Genomic DNA, 23,198 nt, shown 5'->3' with positions numbered 1-23,198 from the left:
TTCATGTGGGAGACCCTGAAGAACTCTTGGCTCCTGGCTTTGACCTGGCCCAGCCCCAATCACTGTGGCCATCTGGAGAGTGAACGAGCAGATGGAAGACCTCTCTCTCTCTGTCCCTCCCTCTTTCTCTGTAACTTTACCTTTCAAATAAATTTTAAAAAAAATCTTTAAAAAAAAGAATTAAAAATATGAGTAAGTTCAAGAGATGTTATACAACATGGTGACTCTGCTTAACAGTATTTGCATACTTGAAAATTGTTAGAGTAAATGTTAATTGTTCTCAAAACAAAAAGTGGTCAAGAATGTGAGGTAATATATGTTAATTAACTTATTTAGCAAAAAATTAACGAAAAATTTTGATAAGTAGCTTGTCTTTTAAAATTTAGTTTTTGACTAGGTAATACATTTTCATGGTTCAAAATGATACCAGTTTCCATCCTTAATCCAAAAATCTCCTTCGAAAGTCACCAATGTTATCAGGAAGTTACCTGAGAGATATATAAATTCATAGTATACTTTTTATAAAAACTACCATGCCTGGCTTTTTTCATTTAAAAAAGTAAAGACTATATCAGCAGCACATGAAATGGTGCTTTACTTTTTAAAAATATGGTTTTTTTGGTGGGAAGAGTAAGTATATTCCTAAACTTGTCCTTATGAAATTTGTATTCCTTAAAAAAATATGGTTTTTTTCCCGTATGATTGTACCCTGTTAATATAGTCAGTTTTCTGATTAATGAACATTTAGTTTTTTTCTATTTTTTTAAAATATTTATTTCTTTATTTGAAAGTCGAACTTATAGAGAGAGAGAAGGAGAGGGAGAGACAGCTTCAGGAGGGATGCACATGGAGCAGTGAGGGAGGAAGGGGACACCCGCCCAGCCAGCCAGATCAGCTGAATCAACCCTGGCGATCAATGGGGTGACAGATGTTGCAGCCAGATCACCCTCACATCCAATAGAGTGCATTGAAAATGAACCTTAATGGAGAATGAGACTGGAAATGGGAGAGGGAGGAGGATGGGTTAGAGTGGGGGTGGGAGGGTGGGTATGGTGGGGAGAATCACTATATTCCTCAAGTTGTACTTATGAAATATGTACTCATTAAATAAAATATTTCTTTGGGGGAAAAAAAAAAAGCCAGGTCTTGTGATGCCCACGCTAGGAGAGCACATTCATTCCTCTTATCCCATGAGCTCCTACTCACTCTTTCTCATTCATCCACAACTTTGGCAACTGACCTACCCTAAGCAAGCCAGCTGCACCCACATAGATGAGCCACTCATTGCCCTCATCTCTCAGCTCCCTTCCCCCTCTTCTACTCCACTGCTAGTATCACCTTCCAGATCATAATTCAAGTTGTGGTTTCATCCACGCACCCTCTTCTTTCACAAATTTAAGGCTTATACTCTCAGATCATGACTTCTCTTTTTTTGTTTGCTCCTGCTACAAAGTTCTTCAACCTCATCAAGATCTCCAAGATTAATCCCCTGCTTCATCAGTCTTCCTTTTTTGGGGGGAATAATTTATCCAATTTAACCCATAGTCTTCCACTTCTTTCTTCTCTCTGTATCCCTTTTCTCCTCTCTTTTCTAGTTGTTTCTTAAATATCTGTTGAGTATTTACTCTATGCCAGTCCCTGCCCCAAGCAATCCAAATACATTGCTGAATAAGATAATATCCCTATTGAAGCCATATTCTTGGGGGAGGAGACAATAAACAAATAAATAAATAACCAAAGTATGGGGCTGGTGTTATGATGTATCAGGTTGGGCCACCATCTGTGATGCTAACATCCCATATGGGTGCCAGTTCAAGTCCTCATTGCTCCATTTCTGATCCAGCTCTCTGTTAATGTCTCCGGGAAAGCAGCAGAAGATGGCCCAGGTACTTGGGCCCCTGCTACCTGTGTGGGAGACCCAGATGAAGTTCTTGGTTGCTGGCTTTGGTGTGGCCCAGACCTGGCCATTGTGCCAATTTGGGGAGATCTCCCTCTGCCTTTCTCTTTCTCTCTGTAACTCTGCCTTTTAAAAAAAGCAGACAAATCCTTAAAAAAAAAAAAAAAAAAAGATAACTTCAGAGTGTGATAAATTCCATATGTGTGAAACAAATGATGAGCGAGTAACAGGAGGACAGAAAACGACGAGACCTTGCAGCCAGAAAAGGCTCCCCTGAGGAGATATGAGCTCAGATGATAGAGACCCATAAATGAGGGAAAGAGTGGTACTACATGCAATCTAACAGGGAGAAGAGTGGGGGAAGGAAAGAGAAGCTACTGAAGGAAAAGCAGAAATATACTGTGATTAAGGATTTTACCAACCCTTATAGCAATATCATCTATCATACTGAGCACTTGTTTAGTACAACGTCAGTCATGGGTAATTGTAGCTATCTATTTTCTTTCCTTCCTACTAGAAAAGGTAACATCACAGACAGACCAGTAGACTATAAATTCATGATCATGGGCAGACCGATCCTACTATAAATTCATAACCAGCATCCCCAGGAAAACTTACTGTTTGTTTCTTTTTGAGGGATAATTTTTTAAATTTACATTCTTCTCTAAAATACAAATGAGGATTCAGTGAATCAATGTATGGGAGAAGACCCCAGTTCATTGGGCAGGGGCATGCTAATCCTCTCTGCATTGTTCCAGTTTTAATAAATGTGCTGCTGAAGTAAGCTCCCTTCTACTTCTTAGTCTCTATGACTGCCTGCTCTGTTACTCACCCAGAACTCTCAGTAAATGACATTTTCTACTTCAGAGGAAACAAGATATCAAAAAGTTAACCTGCTATCTTCCCCATATAACCTCAGCCTGTTTGCTTTGCTTAGGGCAGAAGACTGGTCCCATTTCCACCTAGGGCTAACAATCCCTCATCCAGTGCTTTGGATCTGATTTTCTCTCTCTGTAAGACTTGTTTATTTCAAAGGCAGAGTTTATAGGGGGAGGGGAGATAGAAAGAGACAGAAATCTTCTATCTACTGGTTCACTCCCCCAAATAGCTGCAACGGCAAGAGCTGAGTTGGTCTGAAGCCAGGAGCCAGGAGCCAGGAGCTTCTTCCAGGTCTTCCACATGGGTGCAGAGGCCCAAGCACTCTGGCTATCTTCTCCTGCTTTCCTAGGCACATTAGCTGGGTTGAAGTGAAGCAGCCAGGACGTGAACCATATGGGATGCTGGTGTTGCAGATGGCAGCATTATCCACTATGCCACACAGCTGACGAGCCTTCTCTTTTGAATATTAATTTCATCCTATTAACTGGAATCTTCAAATCTTTTAAATATATTCAAGTCCTTTCCTATTAAAAATAATAAGAAAACAAACTCTCTCTGCATTTTCATTTAGAAGTCTGCCTCAAAGTATCTGGTACTGATCCACAAATTGATAGTGGCCTATGATGAGGTAAATATGGAAAATTCACAGTAAGAATTTGAGAAAATGTTTATGTTCTCAAGGTATTCAATTTTTAAAAAACATTTATGTATTTGAGAGGCAGAGTTACAGGCAGAGAGATGGAGAGACAGAGAGAGAGGTCTTCCATCTGCTGGTTCACTCCCCAAGTGGCCGCAATGGTCAGACCTAGGCTGATCTCAAGCTAAGAGTCAGAGCTTTTTCCAGGTCTCCCACATGGGTGCAGGGGCCCAAGTGCTTGGGCCATGTTCTACTGCTTTCCCAGGCCATTGACAGAGAGCTGGATTGGAAGAGAGGCAGAGGGAGATGAACCAGTTCCCATATGGGATGCTGGCACCATAGGTAGAGGCTTGACCTACTATGCCACAGTGCCAGCCCCAGCATTTAATTTTTTAAGACAGAGAAATCTTCCATCCTCTGGTTCATTTTCCAAATGGGTACAACAGCCAGATCTGGGCCAGGCAGAAGCCAGGAGTCAGAAACTCCATCACAGACCCCCACATGGGTAGCAGGGACCCAAGTATTTGGGCCATTTTCTTTTTCCTTTTTTTTTTTTTTTTTTTAAGATTTATTTTATTTATTTGAAAGACAGGGTTACAGAAAGAGGTAGAGACAGAGAGAGAGGGCGCTTCCATCCACTGGTTCACTCTCCAGATGGCCACAACGGCCAGAACTGCACTGATCCGAAGTCAGGAGCCAGAAGCTTCTTCTGGGTCTCCCACATGGGTGCAGGCTTGGGCCATCTTCTATTGCTTTCCCAGGCCATAGCAGAGAGATGGATCGGAAGAGGAGCAGCTGGGACTAGAACCGGTGCCCATATGGGATGCCGGTGCTTCAGGCCAGGGCTTTAACCTGCTGTGCCACAGCACCGGCCCCTGGGCCATTTTCTGTTGTCTTCCAAGGTACATTAGTAGAAAGCTGGATTGGAAGCAAAGCAGCTGAATTCAAACTGGCACTCTTGATATGGGATGCCAGCATTGCAAGTGGCAGCTTAACTTGCTATGCAAGACACCAGTCCCAGAACTGAGAAACTGTAAATTTGACAAAACTAATCTTATGTCTGTTAAATATAATAGAATATTTGAACTTATATTTTATATAACATTTTAAATGTTAAAATTTCCTGATAATTCATTTTTACTGTACTTTACAAATTAACTCATGATTAATCAGACATTTTTTTAAGAATCCAAGATCTTCACCATATATTAGTGTTTGAGAAACACTACTCGTTAATATCCTCACCCTCCTGTCAAACAGAAACTTCTCAAAGAGCTGTCAATGACACTGTTCTTTGCTCTCTCATCCCATTTATTCCTTAACCCACTCCAATTGGTATTACATTCCCATGACAGACAGATTCAAGTTACCACAAGGGTGATATGAAGAACTCTGTTCTAACCCCCAGTACCACAAAATGTGGCTGTATTTAGTAACTGAGGTTCAAGGAGGTCATCAGGGTAGATTCTAATGTAATATGACCTGTGTTCCTGTAAGAGGAAATCTGGACAAACACACACTACACACAAACACAGAGAGACAGAAGAGGACAACTCATGTACAAACTGAGGGACAACCATGTGAAGATACAGTGAGACTACAGCCCCCTGCAAGCCAAGGAGGCCTCAGAAGACACTGCTGGCAACTTAACCTTGGAGGCTCTAAAACTATGAAAAAACAAACCTTTATTTTTTAAGCTGCTCAGTCTGTGGCATTTTGCTATGGCAAACCTATCAAACTAATACACCACGTCATTAAAGCAACACTGTGTTTTCTAGTTCTCACCTTGTTGATCTCTTTTTCTCTATAGTACTTGGCATTTTTGACCATGTATTCCCTTTCTTGAAACATTGTCTTCCGTTGGCTTCTGAGGCACTAAAAACCTTACTGGGTTTTTTCTCTCCCTGTACCTAATTCTTTCTGCCTCCTTTGCAGACTTATCTTCTTCAACCAGCTATGAAGTAATAGGCTGGGAGGGTAGGCACACAGTCTGGTAGTTGGGATGCCAGTATCCCATATCGGAATGCTTGGTTTGATGCCTGGCTCTGGCTCCTAACTCCAGCTTTTGCTTGTGCAGACTCTGAGAAACAATGATGATGGCTCAAGTGGTTGGTTCCTGCCACTCATGTGGGAGATCTGGATTGGGTTCCTAGCTCCAAAGTTCTGTCCCCTAGCCTTGTTTCCTAGTAGGCATTTGGGGAGTACACCAGTGGATGGGAGTACTTTATCTATTTCCCTTTCTCTGCCTTTCAAAAATTTCATTGAATTTTTTTAAGGTTTTGTTCTAGGGTATCTTTCTTTTTTATTTTTATTTTTATTTTTATTTTTATTTTTATTTTTGACAGGCAGAGTGGACAGTGAGAGAGAGAGACAGAGAGAGAAAGGTCTTCCTTTGCCGTTGGTTCACCCTCCAATGGCCGCCGCTGCAGCCGGCGCACCGCGCTGATCCGATGGCAGGAGCCAGGAGCCAGGTGCTTTTCCTGGTCTCCCATGGGGTGCAGGGCCCAAGCACCTGGGCCATCCTCCACTGCACTCCCTGGCCATAGCAGAGAGCTGGCCTGGAAGAGGGGCAACCGGGACAGAATCCGGCGCCCTAACCGGGACTAGAACTCGGTGTGCCGGTGCCGCAAGGTGGAGGATTAGCCTATTGAGCCACGGCGCCGGCCCAAGTATCTTGTCATCTTTGTCTATGTTATCACCCTTAGGTGACCTATTTCATAAATATGGTGCATGTGCAATTGCACGTGCACATGTGCGTGTACACACATACATACACACACAGTTCCTACTTGAGATCTTCACTTAAATAACAATGAACCTAATTCAACTTCTCTCCCTTGAGGCAAGTGTCTGGCTAGTGTCTAAGACTTACGATCTTTCTCATTAAATCCTGTTCTCCAATCCAACCCTTTCTTAATGTTGGCTATCGTCATCCATATTTCTAAGCCGAAAGCTTAACAGTCATCCTTCTCCATCATTAAACCCCATATGTGATCTACTACCAAGTCCTTGTCAATTTTCCTGCTCCCATTTCTGTTAAAGCACTCATTTTCCTGCACTGCCATCTCCCAAGTCCAGATTACCTGCATCTGCCACAAAACCATCATATCTCCTATCAAGCCTATCCTCCTATCTTCCTTTGCTCCTCTCCAATCCATTCTCAGTCACTGCAGCCATCTCTTTGAAACACAAATGTAATCACATTATTACCCAGTTTGAAACACATCTCTAACTTCCTGCTGTTCTTAGGACAGAAATAAATAATAAAACAGTCCTGCATAGTTAGGCCTCTATGGACTTCTCCAGTCACATCTCATACTCTTGTTGCCAGTATTCCAGTCACATCTCATACTCTTGTTGTCAGTATTCCAGCCATTTAATTCCTTCCTTCCTTCCTTTTCTTTCTTTCTCTCTCTCTCTCTCTCTCTCTCTCTCTCTCTCTCTCTCTTTCTTTCTTTCTTTCTTAAGACAGAGTTTCAGAGAGAGAGAGGGAGAGAGGGAGAGATAGGGAAAGAGATATCTTCCATCTATTGGTTCACTCCCCAAATGGTTTCAATGGCTGGTGTTGCTCCAGGCCAAACCCAGGAGCTCCAAACTTGAATCAGGTCTCCCATGTAGGCAACAGGCGCTCAAGAACTTGAGCCAATGCCCTCTGCCTTTCCAGGTGCATCAGGAGGGAGTTAGATTGGAAGTGGAGTAGCCACTCAAACCTGCACTCACATCAGATGTGCTGGGATTGCAAGCAGTAGCTTAACCCAATGTCCCACAACACTGGTCCCCCAAGTATTTCATTTCTTTGTGGTTTGAAAACTTGCCAAAGGAGTCATGCATACAAACACTCTTCCTCACTAAACCCATCCCTACTAACCCTTATTTTTATATCAGATTTCAGCTCTACAATTAGTTTCTTAGGAAAGTTTTCTCTGATCTACTGGAGTAGTTAAAAATTTCTCTTTCAGGAAGGAAGTTAAGATCCCTGTATCCCTTATCAGAGTGTATAGGTTTGAGTTCTGCCTCTGGCTCCTGACTTAAACTTCCTGGTAGTGCAGATCCTAGCAGTGGTAACGGCTAAACTAACTGGGTCTCTGCTATTTCCTTGTGAGAACTAGACTGGGTTCTTATCTCCCAGCTTCAGCACTAGTCTGATCCTGGTGTGGGTATTGGGGCAGTAAATGAACAGATGGGAGGTATCTCTCTCTGTCCCTGCCTCTCTCTCTGCTTTTCAAATAAATGAGTTAAAACAACCAACTGGGGCCAGCATTGTGGTGCAGTGGATTAATGCCCTGGCATCCCATATGGGTACCAGTTCAAGACCTGGCTGCTCCACTTCTGATCCAGCTCTCTGCTATGGCCTGGGAAGGCAGCAGAGCATGGCCCAAGTCCTTGGGCCCCTGTGCCTGCATGGGAGATCTAGAAGAAGCTCCTGGCTCCTGGCTTTGGATCAGCGCAGCTCTGGCCATTGCAGCCAATTGGGGAGTGAACCATTGGGTAGAAGACCTCTCTCCCTCCCTCCCTCCCTCTCTCTCTGTGTGTGTGTGTGTGTGTGTGTGTAATTCTGACTTACAAATAAATAATAAATCTTAAAAAAATAAAAAATAAAACAACCAACCAACCAACCAACACTCTGCCCTGGGGCAGGAGCCTGGCCTATCAAATCACTAGGGTTTGAGTTCTGACACAGTTACTGATTCTAGCTGCATGCTAAGGCAGACTCTGGGATGCAGCTGGTGATAGGTCAGTTCCCAGCTTTGGCCAGTGCAGGCATCTGGGGGATGGGTCAGCAGATGGGAGCTCCCCTCCCTGCTTGTCTCTCAGATTAAAAAAAAGAAAAAAATTCCCTCTTATGAGTCTACAGTACAATGTACCTCTCCCCTTCTTGAGTCGCACTTAATGTAGCTATTATTGCAGCTGTATTTCTGTTATTCAGTCTCCCTTAATAAAAGTTCCACCAAAGGGCAGGAAATTACTCAATGACAAAAGGGCCTGAAACAGCTGTTGATTAAAAAAAAAAATTGTTTGATCAAAGAAAGAATAAAGACTTCCTATAAATTAATGAGAAACACAAGATTAACAAATAGTTAAAAAAATGGCAATTAAAAAATAATTATTAGGGCTCAGCACTATGGCATAGTAGGTTAAGCATCCAACTGTGGCACCAGTTCAAGTCCTGGCCGCTCCACTTCTGATCCAGCTACCTGCTGATGGCCTAGGAAAGCAGTAGAAGATGACTCAAGTGCTTGGGCACCTGTGCCTGTATGGAAGACCCAGAAGAGGTTCTTGCCTTTTGGCTTCTGATCAGTGCAGCTTCAGCCATTGTGGCCATTTGGGGAGTGAACCAGCAAATGGAAGACTTCTCTCTCTGAGTGTAACTATGCCTCTCAAGTAAATAAATAAATCTTAAAAAAAAAAAAATAACCAATAAACAAATACTCAACCTCACCAGTGACCAAAGAAATGTAGATATAGTATTTCCACATCTATTAAGTAGATAAAAAGGATAAGACCTAGGCTTTATAAATATAGGCATTCTCATAGCAAACTGATAAGGAGACTAAGTACCACCTTTGTATACAGAATACTTATGAAAAAAATTTTTGCGAGTCTTTAAAAATTCACTTGTAGAAGTCAACAGGTATGTCCAAAGACTGAGTGCAAGGGTTACTACTATACTGCTATCTATAATGGCAAAAGGAGACACATCTCCAAAAATGGGGAGTTGGTTAAACAAAATATGTGATAAATTTATTGAATGTGGCTATTAAAATTATTTCATAGAACATTTAATAAGGAATGCCACGCATGTTATATTAAGTGAAAAAAGTAGGTTTTACTAAGATCCTATTTTTTTGCTTAAACAACAAAAATCAAAATACACACATATAAATACACTTAGGTTTCCCACAGGAAAAAAGACTGGGAAAAAAATACCAAAATATTGTAAGAGTGGTATTTTCTTTTCACTTATTTGCTTTCTGAATATTCTATGATGAGGGGCCGGCGATGCGGCACAGTGGGTAAAGCTGCTGCCTGTGATGCGGACATCCGATCCAGCTCCCTGCTAATGTGCTTGGGCCCCTGCACCCACATGGGAGACCCAGAGCAAGCTCCTGGCTCCTGGCTTCAGCCTGGCCCAGCCCATTGTTGAAGTAATTTGGGGAGTGAACCAACAGATAAAAGATCTCTCTCTCTCTCTCCTTATATCCCCTTCTCTCTGTAACTCTTTCAAATAAATAAATCTTTAAGATGAACATATTTTGCTCTTACAATATGAAAAAAATATAAAAAGCAGTTTAAATGATAGTATTTTGAGGGAAAAAGGATCTATTTTAGTGGCAGTATAGCCAACCAAGAAGTTCTTAATTTTTTTGTTGTTGTTGTTAATAAAGATTTTATTTATTTAATTGAGAAGTAGAATTACAGAGGGAGGAAGACAGAGAAAGAAAGGAAGGTTTTCCAACTGCTGGTTCACTCCTCAAATGGCTGTAATGGCCAGAGCTGAGCTGATTTGAAGCCAGGAGCTTTTTCCAGGTCTCTCACCTGCGTGCAGGGGCCCAAGCACTTAGGCCATCTTCTACTACTTTCCCACGCCATAAGCAGAGAGTTGGATGGAAACAGGAGCAACCAGGACCCATATGGGATACCAGCACCATAGGCAGAGACTTAGCCCACCAAGCCACAACGCTGGCCCCTGTTGTTATTTTTAAGATTTGAAATGCAGAGTTGCAGAGAGAGACAGGGAGAGACAGAGAGAGAAAATCAATCTTCAATTCACTAGTTCACTCCCTAGATCTTCAATGGCTGAGGGATGGGCAAGGCCGAAGCCAGGAGGCAGGAGCCTTCACCAAGGTCTTCCAGTGGGTGCCCCTCAAAGTTCTCAATCTTGACTGCTGCTTATCATAATTACCTATTAAGTTTTAAATGGGAGGGCACTACTCTCAAATTCATTTTGTAACAACACTGTGACATTATTATTTTGAGATTTTCACTTACTAGGATGTTTTTAACAATTTTCAAGACCAAAGACTCTATATACCTTATATTTTAAAGCTACACAATAAGAGATGAGACTAGAAAAAGCATCTGATGAATTACCGGGTTTCAAGCTGGCATTAATAGGTCTGGCAGCTGCTGCAGCCATCTGCTCCCGTCGAGGATCTTGATAGCTCATTTTACTAATGAATTCAATTGCTGCTTCTATGCTTCTGTTATTAGTTTTTTGAAGAGCTTGTATAACCATATCCTTAAGCAAAGATTAAAAACAAGAAACAAAATTTAAATCTTATAATAAGGGAAAACAGCACTTTGAATTCCACTGGAGAAATTCACAATTAAGAAGAATAAGGCCTCACACCATAATATTAATGTCCTGTTTATAATGACAAGAAAACCCCACACAATTTCAAGTTACTAAATAAAACAAAACAAGCTGTCATGTCTTTCTAATGTTTCCACCTTTATATAAAATATTACTATTTCCTTCCAGGATTAACTTCTTCAGGATATAATCTTGGTAACATGACTCTCATTATTTCTCATTCTTTTTTTCATTGTGATATAAGTAGAAAACTATCAGATTGTTAAAAGATATCAGTCAAAACATTGGAAATGATTTTTTTGTTTCACGATAGCATTTTAGTAAATATTGTAGCTCTAGTAAAGGAATTGCATAGTTCTGGTTATTAAACTCTAAGAGTTTATGCGATGAATACTTCAAATTAGATAATATGGAAAAAGCAAGTTTGAGTTCTAACAGCTCCCCTTTTGAAATGTCTTGAACTACAGAAAGTTATTTAACATTTCTTCAACTATAATAAACTCACAGGATTGATGTGAAGATTCAATTAAAAAACATACAGGGGCCAGCACTGTGGTGTAGCGGGTAAAACTGCCACATCCCCCAGGGGCATCAGTTGAATCTAGCAGCTCTACTTCTTCTTCTTCTTCTTCTTTTTTTTTTTGACAGGCAGAGTGGACAGTGAGAGAGAGAGAGAGAGAGAAAGGTCTTCCTTTTGCCGTTGGTTCACCCTCCAATGGCCGCCACAGCTGGTGCGTTGCGGCCGGTGCACCGCGCTGATCCGATGGCAGGAGCCAGGTACTTATCCTGGTCTCCCATGCGGGTGCAGGGCCCAAGGTCTTGGGCCATCCTCCACTGCCTTCCCTGGCCACAGCAGAGAGCTGGCCTGGAAGAGGGGCAACCGGGACAGAATCCAGCTCCCCGACCGGGACTAGAACCCAGTGTGCCTGTGCTGCAAGGTGGAGGATTAGCCTAGTGAGCCGCGGCACCGGCTGCAGCTCTACTTCTAATCCAGTCCTCTGCTAAGGCCTGGGAAAGCAGTGGAAGATAGCCCAAGTCCTTGGGCCCCTGCACCTGCATGGGAGACCCAGGAAGAAACTCCTGGCTCCTGGCTTAGCTCTAGCTGTTACAGTCATTTGGGGAATGAACCAGCAGATCGAAGACTTCTCTCTCTCTCTCTGCCATTCAATAAATAAATAAATCTTAAAAAAAAAAATACAACAAAACATAAAGTACATAAGCATAGAGCTCAAATGTTAGTGGTGTTCTTCCACTCCTTGTCCTTTATCAGTAACAGAAATTATACATTAACAAGCAAAAAGTATACTGACATTCATTTTTCAAAAGGCAGGCAACTACCTATTCTGGAGGACTGAGTATTTCAAATGATATTTTAAAATGAGAAATGGCTTAGTAACAGGTGAACTAACAGTACTTTATACTTTGTGTTTCTGTGTGGGTGCACACTGTTGAGATCTTTACTTAATATATACTAAATTGATCTTCTATATATAAAGATAATTGAAAATGAATCTTGATGTGAATAGGATAGGAGAAGGAGTAGGAGATGGGATGGGTGCGGGTTGGAGGGAGGTTATGGGGGGAAAAAGCCGCTATAATCCAAAAGTTGTAGTTTGGAAATTCATATTTATTAAATAAAAGTTAAAAAAATTCAATGGCTTTGATGCATTTTTTGCAGATGGTTCAAATTCCCATCAAAACTTCATTATCGTTGGTAATATAGTAATGCAGTAGGTTGACATAGGGCCTGAATACTTGACTGTTGGCATATATAATTAATCCAAAGTAATATGATATAAGATATAAGAGGATTTAAGCAAATTCTTCTGTTCCACTGTTTCCAGAGATTTAAATGTGGTGGATAAGACTTTAAAAAGATGAAATGATTTAACAGCCTTTTCCTAAGTAGGCTGTGATACTATGTATGTATAATTTATACTATATACCAGAAAAATTTTGAATTTTTAGTCATGTCTTTCATTTATAACTTGAGCAAATAAATGTATGTAGCTAAATATTTATTTAAAAAAAAAAAGGTGAACTGGCTACTGACAGACAACCACCCTATGTGAAATGACTGGAGATGAGTATGAGACCAACCAGAGAAAAGTTGTGGCAGAAACCTATTGCCTATTCAAGATTAAATCTCTTCGTTCTTCAAAATGTTCCTGGCTTTGTTGGAAGAAGGGTTTCTGCAATAATTTTGCTATCTCTGATTCAGGCACTGGTTCTTCCTGCATCCTGTTTTATAGGCAGTAATGTGCTGCAGCATGTTGCAACCAAAAAGAAAATGCAACAAACTCATATGAGTGCTAGGCTCTAACATCTTTAAGAGGTTGGGGCCGGCACTGTGGTGCAGCAGGTAAAGCTGCCGCCTGCAGTGTCAGCATCCCATGTAGGCGCTGGTTTGAGTCCCAGTGTTCCACTTCCGATCAAGCTCTCTGCTATGGCCTGGGAAAACAGTGAAGGTGGCCCATGGGGCCGGCGCTGTGGCACAGTGGGTTAACACCCTGGCCTGAAGTGCTGGCATCCCATATGGGTGCCGGTTCAAGACCCGGCTGCTTCACTTCCAATCCAGCTCTCTGCTATGACCTGGGAAAGCAGCAGAAGAAGACCCAAGTCCTTGGACCCCTGCACCCATGTGGGAGACCAGGAAGAAGCTCCTGGCTTCAGATCAGCACAGCTCTGGCCGTTGCAGTGAACTGGGGAGTGAACCATTAGATGGAAGACCTCTCTCTCTCTCTCTCTGCCTCTCCTCTCTCTGTGTAACTCTAACTTTCAAATAAATAAATAAATCTAAAAAAAAAAAAAAAAAAGAAGGTGGCCCAAGTGCTTGAGCCCCTGCACCCACGCAGGAGACCCAGAAGAAGCTCCTGGCTCCTGCCTTCGGATTGGTGCAGCTCCAGCCACTGTGGCCAACTGGGGAGTGAACCAGCAGATGGAAGACCTCTCTCTGACTCTCCTTCTCTCTTTGTGTAACTCTGACTTTCAAATAAATAAATCCTTAAAAAAAATCCTTAACAGGTGAACCAATGAGAGCTGTCTAAAATGAATCACTAACTTTGTTTAAAGCATCATATTTGCATTTTTTCTTTGTTAAAAGCAAATCAAACTCAATCCCTAACTGATACAAAGATACAATGTGGTCACATTTTATGCCAATCAAACTGCAATTCTATAATAAGATATAAAGAAATTAATCTCACTTTATGTGAAATTTAAAATAATATAAATCACTCAAAATTAAAATTCATCAGGGAGTACTTAATTTTAAAACTTGTTAAGCCAACTGACTATAACTGCATTTATAATATTACCGTATGGCAGTGCCACCTCTGTTGGCAAAAGAACTGGCACCCACTATGTTTTTCAGTATTGTGGGAATCATGTTAAATGTACTGAAGTTTCAGACTGAGATTTTGGTGACTATTATGCTGGTTTTGCTTTTTAAATATTCATTCCTCTGTTTGAAATTTTCTTCCATCTGTAACAACATCAACATCAACATTGTTCATTAAGTGGAGGTGTTGGCGCTAATATGAAAAAGAACACAGTCAAATCAGTAACTTGGAAACAGAAGTCTTACATGATAATTACACTCTTGTTTTTAATGTTTATGAGAAAAAACACACTCTAGTAATTATATATTTATGTGGTCTAATAGTACATTAATCCTATTTAAGATTTTTATGAGAAAATAAACTGAAATATTTGACCTTTTAATTTTACAGTCACAAGAAACAGTCCCTGCCTCAAAAAGGAACTACTTTAAACTTGACATAGAAAATAACAGGAATAGGTTAGGACTTATAAAGTGATAAAATGAGTGATGTGAAAACTTTATAAGAATTTTGATGTATCAAGTTAGGACACTAAACAATATAAATTCTACAAACTAATGGGAAGTTACTAGTTTGAGTGCTTCGCAGAGGCAGAAGCAGATTTCCATATACTTTATACCACCGGTATAAATAATAGCATACCTTCACTATTTGAATAAATGAGGAACAATAAATGAAAAAAATGCTTTCAGTGAAGCAACATTGCTTAATGGGTTATTAACATAAGGTGAGGCCGGCGCCGTGGCTCAATAGGCTAATCCTCCACCTTGCGGCGCCGGCACACCGGGTTCTAGTCCCAGTCAGGGCGCCGGATTCTGTCCCGGTTGCCCCTCTTCCAGGCCAGCTCTCTGCTATGGCCAGGGAGTGCAGTGGAGGATGGCCCAGGTGCTTGGGCCCTGCACCCCATGGGAGACCAGGAAAAGCACCTGGATCCTGGCTCCTGCCATCGGATCAGCGCGGTGCGCCGGCTGCAGCGGCGGCCATTGGAGGGTGAACCAACGGCAAAAGGAAGACCTTTCTCTCTGTCTCTCTCTCTCACTGTCCACTCTGCCTGTCAAAAAAAAAAAAAAAAAATAACATAAGGTGACCATTTTGAAGTATGATTACAATACAGCAAACATCTTTGTAATGCAAAAATAATTATGGTTATTACTGCCAATAAACAAGAGAACATTGACTAATGTGTTAGATTTCTTTATTTTTTAAAACTATTATTTATTTGAAAGGCAAAGTTGGAGAGAGAGAGAGACAGTGAGAGAGTGAGAGAGAGAGAGAGAGAGAGAGAGAATCTTCCATCCGCTGGTTCACTCCCCAGATGGCTGCAATGGCTGGAGCTGGGCCCTTCCAAAGCCAGGAGCCAGGATTTTCTTCCAGGTCTCCCACGTGGGTGCAGTGGCCCAGGCTCTTGAGTCATCTGCTGCTGCTTTCCCAAGTGCATTAGCAGAGAGTTGGACTGGAAGTGGTGCAACTGGGACTGGAACAGGTGCCCATATGGGATGCTGGAGCTGCAGACAGCAGCTTAACCCACTATGCAACAGCTCCGGCCCTTTAGATTTCTTAAAACTGTCTAAACTGAGAGAATATTGAAGTCCATTAAAGATATGGGCCACATCTGGTATGACTTACTATCCTGACTGATGGGCTCATACATCTACTGGATGACCTACCTGACACATACATTATCACATAAGGGCCTTTACAGCCTGTGATTTTATAAACTCTCTTTCCTGAACAACATGTAAAAGGAAAGAAAAAGGTCAATGATTCTCTGTGTTCTTTGCCTTTTGTCTAAAGGAGTATTAGGAAAAATGTGCTCTGGAGAATTTCCTTAATAGTCTAGAAAAACATTATTCCAGCTCTATTTTCTAGTGCAAATCCAGTATTTTAAGAATACTTTAGGGGCCGGTTCTGTGGTGTAGTGGGAAAAGCCGCCACCTGCAGTGCCGGCATTCCATATGGACTCAGGTTCAAGTCCCAGCTGCTCCACTTCCAATCCAGTTCTCTGTAATGGCCTGGGAAGGCAGTGAAAGATGGCCCAAGTCCTTGGGTCCCTGAGCCCATGTGGAAGACCCAGAAGAGGCTCCTGGCTTTGGATCAGTACAGCTCTGGCTGCAGCCAATTTGGGAGTGAACCAGAGGATAGAAGTCCTCTTTCTCTCTCTGCCTCTCTTTCAAATAATTTTTTTTTTTTTTTTAAGAATACTTTAGATAGCCATTGCAGTACACTGACTTCCACAGAGACAGTGCTAGGGCAAGTGACAGCCAGATAGGTACTGGGCAACTCTGTGCCTTGCTGAGGAAAAATAACCAAACATGGGTAAAGGAGATCCTAAAAAGCCAAGAAGCAAAATACCATCATATGCATTCTTTGTGCAAACTTGCCAGGAGGAACACAAGAGGCACCCAGATTAGTTATGTTTTCTATAACCAATTTTTATTTTTTTTAATTTTTATTTTTTGACAGGCAGAGTTAGACAGTGAGAGAGAGAGAGAGACACACAGAGAGAAAGGTCTTCCTTTTTCCATTGGTTCACCCCCTAAGTGGCCGCTACGGCCGGCGTATTGCAGCCGACACGCTGCGCCGTCCGAAGCCAGGAGCCAGGTGCTTCCTTCTGGTCTCCCATGCGGGTGCAGGGCCCAAGGACCTGGGCCATCCTCCACTGCCCTCCCGGGCCACAGCAGAGGGCTGGACTGGAAGAGGAGCAACTGGGACAGAATCCGGCACCCTGACTGGGACTAGAACCCGGGGTGCCGGCGCTGCAGGTGGAAGATTAGCCTAGTGAGCCACAGCGCCGACCCAATTTTTATTTAAACAATTTCTGCCACCTAAAATATTCATACGTGGGGCCAGCGTTGTGGCACAGTGGGTAAAGACACCATCTGCAATGCTGGTATCTCATATGGACCCAAGTTCAAGTCCGGGCTGCTCCAGTTCCAGTCTAGCTCCCTGCTAATGCACCTGGAAAAGCAACGGAGGATGTTCCAAGTGCTTGGGCTCCTGCACCCACATGGAGAAGGTCCTGGCTGCTGGCTTCCGCCTGGCCCAGCCCTGGCTATTGTGGCTATTTGAGGAGTGAACCAACAGATAGAAGATTGACCTCTGTCTCTGTTTCTCTCCGTCTCTGTAACTGTCTTTCAAATAAATAAATCTTTAAAATTCATACAAGGTATGTTATCATAGGAATCAAATTTTATTAATAACCAAAATATTATTTAAATTAATGTGCTATAAAAATTCAAAATGAGTTCTGAAAGTAAATACTAAAAGAACTGGGCATAGTGAGCGTAAAGTGAAATTTTAATAGTTTTTTTTTAATTTCACATTTGAACCTAAGGGTGATATGAACACAACCACTCAATCAAATCTATGATTATAATGCTTTCTCCTTACTATCAGCTTCGTATCTTTGGACTTACTATTTCTCCGATAGCTGCTCGGCTTATCAAGCTGGTGTGGCACACAGAAGTCTCTCCCATAGCCTCACTTGCAGCTTTCTTCAACTGCATTTCCACTGTGACTTCATAACCTAGCTTTTTAAATTTTAGAAACTCCAGAATTTAGTGATAATGTATAACAGAAGAAACTAAAGAAATAACAATGACTTTGTTATGTTTGTAAACATAACATTCTTCATTGACAGACACATTGTATGTATACATAGCTAAATGCTTTTAAAAGAAACATTTCAGCATGAGAGTACCTAAAAAGTTTTACAAAGCATAAGGTGAGATTTCTTTGTCTTGTCTTTAAAAATTCTTACCTCATCAAATCCAGCAGCTTGCAAGTCTTGAAACATCTGTGGATTAACTTCTGAAGTACTCCTGGAGGAAGAACTGGTTTCATTGGCAAATGGCAGCAGAGAGTTTCGAATTTCCTGCAAGGCCTTGTGATATGTCCCAAATTTGGGTGGATTCCTAACTTGTCGAGGATCTTCAGTCAACATTTTGCTCATGTTATGCTCAGCCTTTGCAGCATCAGATGGTTTGGATAAATTCCTAAGAGATTCCCGAATTTCTTGCAACATCTGCCGACTGCTGCCAGTGTAGTTACTGGCAGGAAAGGTCTTAGGCCTCATTTGCCTGTAACCTTCTGGCTTTTCACTCCTCTTCATGAAAACATCTATGTATGTAGCCCACACAAAGGACTTCTTTAAGAGCTCCTTGATAGATTCAAAACTTTCTCTTCAGTAAAAGTGGAAATGATCCTTTGTGAACTTCCCAGGAATATTAAATTCTTTATACTCTACACAATTAACCCTATAAAAGAAAAAAATAAATAATAAAAACTATAAGGTGATTAGTAAAGCAGTTTTGGGTATTAGGGGAACACCTCACTGATACAGAAGTTAAGAGAACAAGTTATAGTTCTGGCTCCGTTAAGGACTACTTTAGGATCAGGACAAGTGCCTATTTCCTAGTCTATAAAATGGATTTACCTTATTTACCTTAAGCAATAGTTATGATGGTAATTTTTAAGAATGCCAGAGTTTGGGGCTGGCATTGTGGCACAGCAGATAAAGCTGCTGCCCGCAATGCCAGCATCCCATATGAGCACAGGTTCCTGGCCTGGCTGCTTCACTTATGATCCTTGCTAATGGCTTGGGAAAAGCAGCAGAAGATGGCACAAGTGCTTGGGCGACTGCTAACCAGAAAAGCTCCTGGCTTCTGGCTTCAGCCTGGCTGTTGTGGCCACTTGGGGAGTGAACCAGCAGATGAAGATCTCTCTCTGTCTCTCCCTCTCTGTGTTAACTCTGCCTTTCAAATACATAAATAATATTTTTAAAAATTATATTTAAAAAAGCATGCCTTAGTAAGCACATAAAGCAAATACAAATTCAAGAGAGTACTAAATCAACAATATAACAGACAACCTCTCCTTGCCAATCTCACTCAGCAGCTCCAATTTTTGATTGTACAAATTAGATCTCAGGGTAAGATTTCTTAAAGAACAGGTATGGTCCCTTTAATTAATTTTCATTTTATTTGAAAGGCAGAGCATCAGAGAGAGACAGACAGAGAGACTCAGAGAGATCTACCTTCCATTGGTTCTCTTCCCAAATGCCTGCAACAGACAGGGCTGTGCCAAATTGAAACCAGGAGAGCAGAACTCAATCCAGGTCTCTAAGTGGGTGGCAGGGATCCAAGTACTTTTATTTTTTATTTATTTATTTATTTATTTTTTGACAGGCAGAGTGGACAGTGAGAGAGGGAGACAGAGAGAAAGGTCTTCCTTTGCCATTGGTTCACCCTCCAATGGCCGCCGTGGCCGCGCGCTGCGGCCAGCACACCGCGCTGATCCGAAGCCAGGAGCCAGGTGCTTCTCCTGGTCTCCCATGGGGTGCAGGGCCCAAGGACTTGGGCCATCCTCCACTGCACTCCTGGGCCACAGCGGAGAGCTGGCCTGGAAGAGGGGCAACCGGTACAGAATCCGGTGCCCTGACCGGGACTAGAACGCGGTGTTTCGGCGCCGGAGGCGGAGGACTAGCCTATTGAGCTGCGGTGCCGGCAAGGGACCCAAGTACTTGAACCATCACCTGTTGCCTCCTAGGATGCACATGAGCAGGAAGATAGATGGGAAACAGAATAGCTAGGACTTGAACCAGGCACTCTGATATGGGATGCAAGCATCCCAAGCAGTGACTTAACTGCTGTGCCAAATGCCTGCCCTGAGTATTGTTGCCTATAAAAAGATTTTAAAAACACCAGTCCAGAAGACACCTATATGCTTCAAAAACAGATACTTGGGTTTAGTTTCTTAACTGTACAACACGACTATAAAGACAGTAGGCTTATCAACAATGGGACAGGAAAAGGACATGTGAGGTCAGCTTGTCTTTTCCTCACTTAGGCATGAATGTCTTCTATAAAACACTGAAAGAATACTCAACTAACGTCTACTTAAATGTCCCACTAACAGGGAATCACTAACTCAAGAAACATTCCATTTGTGATCTGCGGTAACTGTCAGAAATATTTCTGAGGCCGGCGCTGTGGCATAGTGAGTAAAGCTGCTGCCTGCAATGCCGGAATCCCATATAGGAGCCAGTTCATGTCCAGGTTGTTCCACTTTCCGTCCAGCTCCCCACGAATGCGCAAAGGAAAGCAGCAGCAGATGACCCAAGTGCTTGGGCCCCTGCTACCCACGTGGGGGACCCATTAGAAGCTCGTGGATCCTGACTTTAGTCTGGCCTAGCCCCAGCTGTTGCAGCCATTTGGGGAGTGAACAAGTGGATGGACGATACCTCTGTCTTTCTCTCTCTCTCGTAACTCTGCCTTTCAAATAAATACATAAATAAATATCTTTAGGAAAAAAAAAAAGGAATGTTTTCATCATGTGCAGCATCATGAAACCTCACTCAGTGCCTACCAAGAGCCTGTTACAGGCCAGCACTAAACAATTTTGTCTACCTTCTGATCTAGTGGTCTGAATGTCTCTGTGCAGTAGGTTTGCTACTTTATAGATATGAGAACTACAAATTTAGAGAGTTTGGCTAAAATAGTATGTAAGTAATATTGCTAGTATTCGAAACACTGCTAATTATCCTCTACTGGGAGCTAATTTCTATTCTAATTAAGTGTGACTACCATTCATGTTACATCAATCTATCTATCAATAGTTAGATCCATCAACAAACAGACAGATATACAGGCAGGGAGGAAGTGGAAATGGGGGTGAAAGAGACTTCTTGTCATTTAGATCTCAGTTCTGTTACCTCTTCAAAGAGCCTCTACCTACTCACCAGATTACACTCTTTTCTTTTTTTCTCAAAGATTTATCTGAAATGCAGAGTAACAGAAAGAGAAAGAGAAAGAGAGAAAGACAGAGAGAGATATCTTTCATCTGCTTGTTCACTTGCTTTTTTTTTTTGTTGTTCACTTCCAAAATGACCACTATGGCTAGGGTTGGACCAGGCCAAAACCAGTAGACTGGAACATCAATCTCTCATGCAGGTGGCAGGAGCCCAGGCATTTGGGCAATCCTCTGCTGCCTTCCCAGGCATATTAGCAGGGAGCTAGATGTGAAATGCAGCAGCCAGGACTTGAAATGCCATTCTGATATGGGAATGCCAGTGCTGCAAATGGCAGCTTAGCTCACTGTGCCATAATGCAGTCTGTTTTCTTTTTTGCCCAAAATGATTTGCTTATTTGAAAGGTAGAGTTACATAGAGAGAGAGAGAGACAGGCAGAGAGAGATCTTTCATCTGCTGGTTCACTCTCCAGATGGCTTCAACAGCCAGGACTGAGCCAGGCCAAAGCCAGGAGCTAGGAGCTTCATCCAGGTCTACCACATGGCTGGCAGAGGCTCAAGTCTTTGTGCCATCTTCTGCTGCTTTTCCAGGTACATTAGCAGGGAGCTGGATTGGATGTAGAACAGCTGGGACTTGAACTAGTATTCATATATGATGCCAGTGCTACAAGTAGTGGCTTAGCCAGCTGTATTACCCTGCCAGGACCTGGTTTTCTTTTTATTGATAGAATTTTATAGTATCTAAAATTGCTTTACTTCTTTGTTGTAGATTTCTCCTCACTGAAATAAAATCTCCCCGAGAATATAGGACCTTGTATTTCCTGTAACCATTGTCCACCACCAATAACTAAGTCTGGCACATAGCAGATGCTTAATAAATATGTATTTTAAAACAAATGAAATAAACATGTGCATCCTAAACATTCCCATTTTCTTAAGTGCTTCTTAATTCTAGTCATGCTCTTCTAGACATACATGTCAAAACTCTAAAGCTGGTTAAAAAAAAGAAAAACAGCATTTGCAATGAAAAAAACAATAACAACCAAAAATGGGATTCAAGTTCTTGTTCTGTTAATCATTAGCAATGCAGACTTGGAAACTTAATTCTCTGAACTGACTCCTGCATCATAAAATGGTTAGAGTAGGTAACATCTATGAGATGAATGAGACAAGGTTTAAGAGTATCAGTGCGTCGCAGCTCACTAGGCTAATCCTCCGCCTTGCAGCGCCGGCACACCGGGTTCTAGTCCCGGTCGGGGCGCCAGATTCTGTCCTGGTTGCCCCTCTTCCAGGCCAGCTCTCTGCTGTGGCCAGGGAGTGCAGTGGAGGATGGCCCAAGTCCTTAGGCCCTGCACCCCATGGGAGACCAGGATAAGCACCTGGCTCCTGCCATCGGATCGGCGCGGTGCGCCGGTTGCAGCACGCCGACTGCGGCGGCCATTGGAGGGTGAACCAATGGCAAAGGAAGACCTTTCTCTGTCTCTCTCTCTGTCCACTCTGCCTGTCAAAAAAATAATAAATAAATTTAAAAAAAAAAATAAAAAAAAAAGAGTATCAGTGCCATACAGCTCCATGAATATACATACAACTATGTGAAGATGAAGGACGTTCCTTGCAATGTCACTGGTAACAGCGAAAGATGACATCAGTCTAGATGCTCATTTTCAGATGGGGCTTCAATAATATGAAGGGAATGTGAATCCTGAATCCTTAAACCACTGGACGGACAATCCCTATTGACCCCCACTGGAATCTGTGTGACCAAGACAGGAATCTCCCTTGTCTTAAGCTACTGATATTTTGGGATTTGTTACAGCAAAAATAAATAAGTAAAATAAAATATAAATTCAAAAGATGCTTGATGGTATTGTGGAAATTGACAAAGACTACACAAATGAGAACAAGCAAAGGCTATATCTATCCAGACTGTGCTATTGGAAGAGTGTCAGCCACTGTCACTTATGCTCATCTGAAGGCAGGCAGAGGGTTAGGAAAGTTTTATACTGAAAAAAGGGGAAGACTTTAAGTATGCTCTGAATGCTGGCATGGGGAAGCTGAAGGTGGGCTAACCAGAAGCAGAGCGTCCTACGGGATTGGTTTGGGAAGCATAACTGGCTTTTTCTGATAATGATAAAAGGTGGTATTACTGGGTTATGTTATTTATTACACTATGCATTCTATTGTTATTTTAGAGTGTGCACCCTCTACTTATTAAAAAAAAAAAAGTATCCTATAAAACAGTATACTGGGTTACTTGGGCAGCAGTCTTGTGTTTCCCTCATCTCTTCACTACATCAAGAGGCCATGTCCAGTGAATGACCTATGCCATATGAGTTTGTGTATACCCCTGTGATGTTCACACAAAAAAGGGCCCAATGATAC

At 42.1% G+C, this 23,198-nt stretch overlaps 1 protein-coding gene and 1 pseudogene across 6 annotated transcripts in view; both read right to left on the bottom strand.

The window, feature by feature from the left end:
• Nucleotides 1-23,198, bottom strand: part of LATS1 (large tumor suppressor kinase 1) — a 65,981-nt gene that overhangs the window by 25,780 nt on the left and 17,003 nt on the right. For 3 of the 6 annotated variants that reach the window (XR_016234476.1, XM_002722434.6, XM_089333625.1), the window contains exons 2-3: nt 17,830-18,325; nt 10,506-10,653 (exon numbers count right to left, since the gene is read on the bottom strand). Coding sequence is in view for 3 of the 6 variants with exons in the window: in XM_002722434.6 (XP_002722480.1) it covers nt 10,506-10,653; nt 17,830-18,180 (499 nt within the window). In the remaining 3 variants the exon portion in view is untranslated. Of the gene's footprint in view, nt 1-10,505; nt 10,654-14,045; nt 14,213-17,829; nt 18,326-23,198 lie in introns of all 6 variants that reach the window. The other 3 variants (XM_070073425.2, XM_089333626.1, XM_070073424.2) reach the window with 2 other exon arrangements.
• On the bottom strand, nt 2,614-2,685 carry LOC149126423 (U6 spliceosomal RNA; annotated as a pseudogene).

Source organism: Oryctolagus cuniculus, chromosome 5 (assembly GCF_051225735.1).
Source record: "Oryctolagus cuniculus isolate XC-2025 breed Fujian yellow rabbit chromosome 5, ASM5122573v1, whole genome shotgun sequence".
NCBI lineage: Eukaryota > Metazoa > Chordata > Mammalia > Lagomorpha > Leporidae > Oryctolagus > Oryctolagus cuniculus.
The sequence above is the reverse complement of the archived record's forward strand: the minus strand, read 5'-3'. Positions and strand labels throughout refer to the sequence as shown.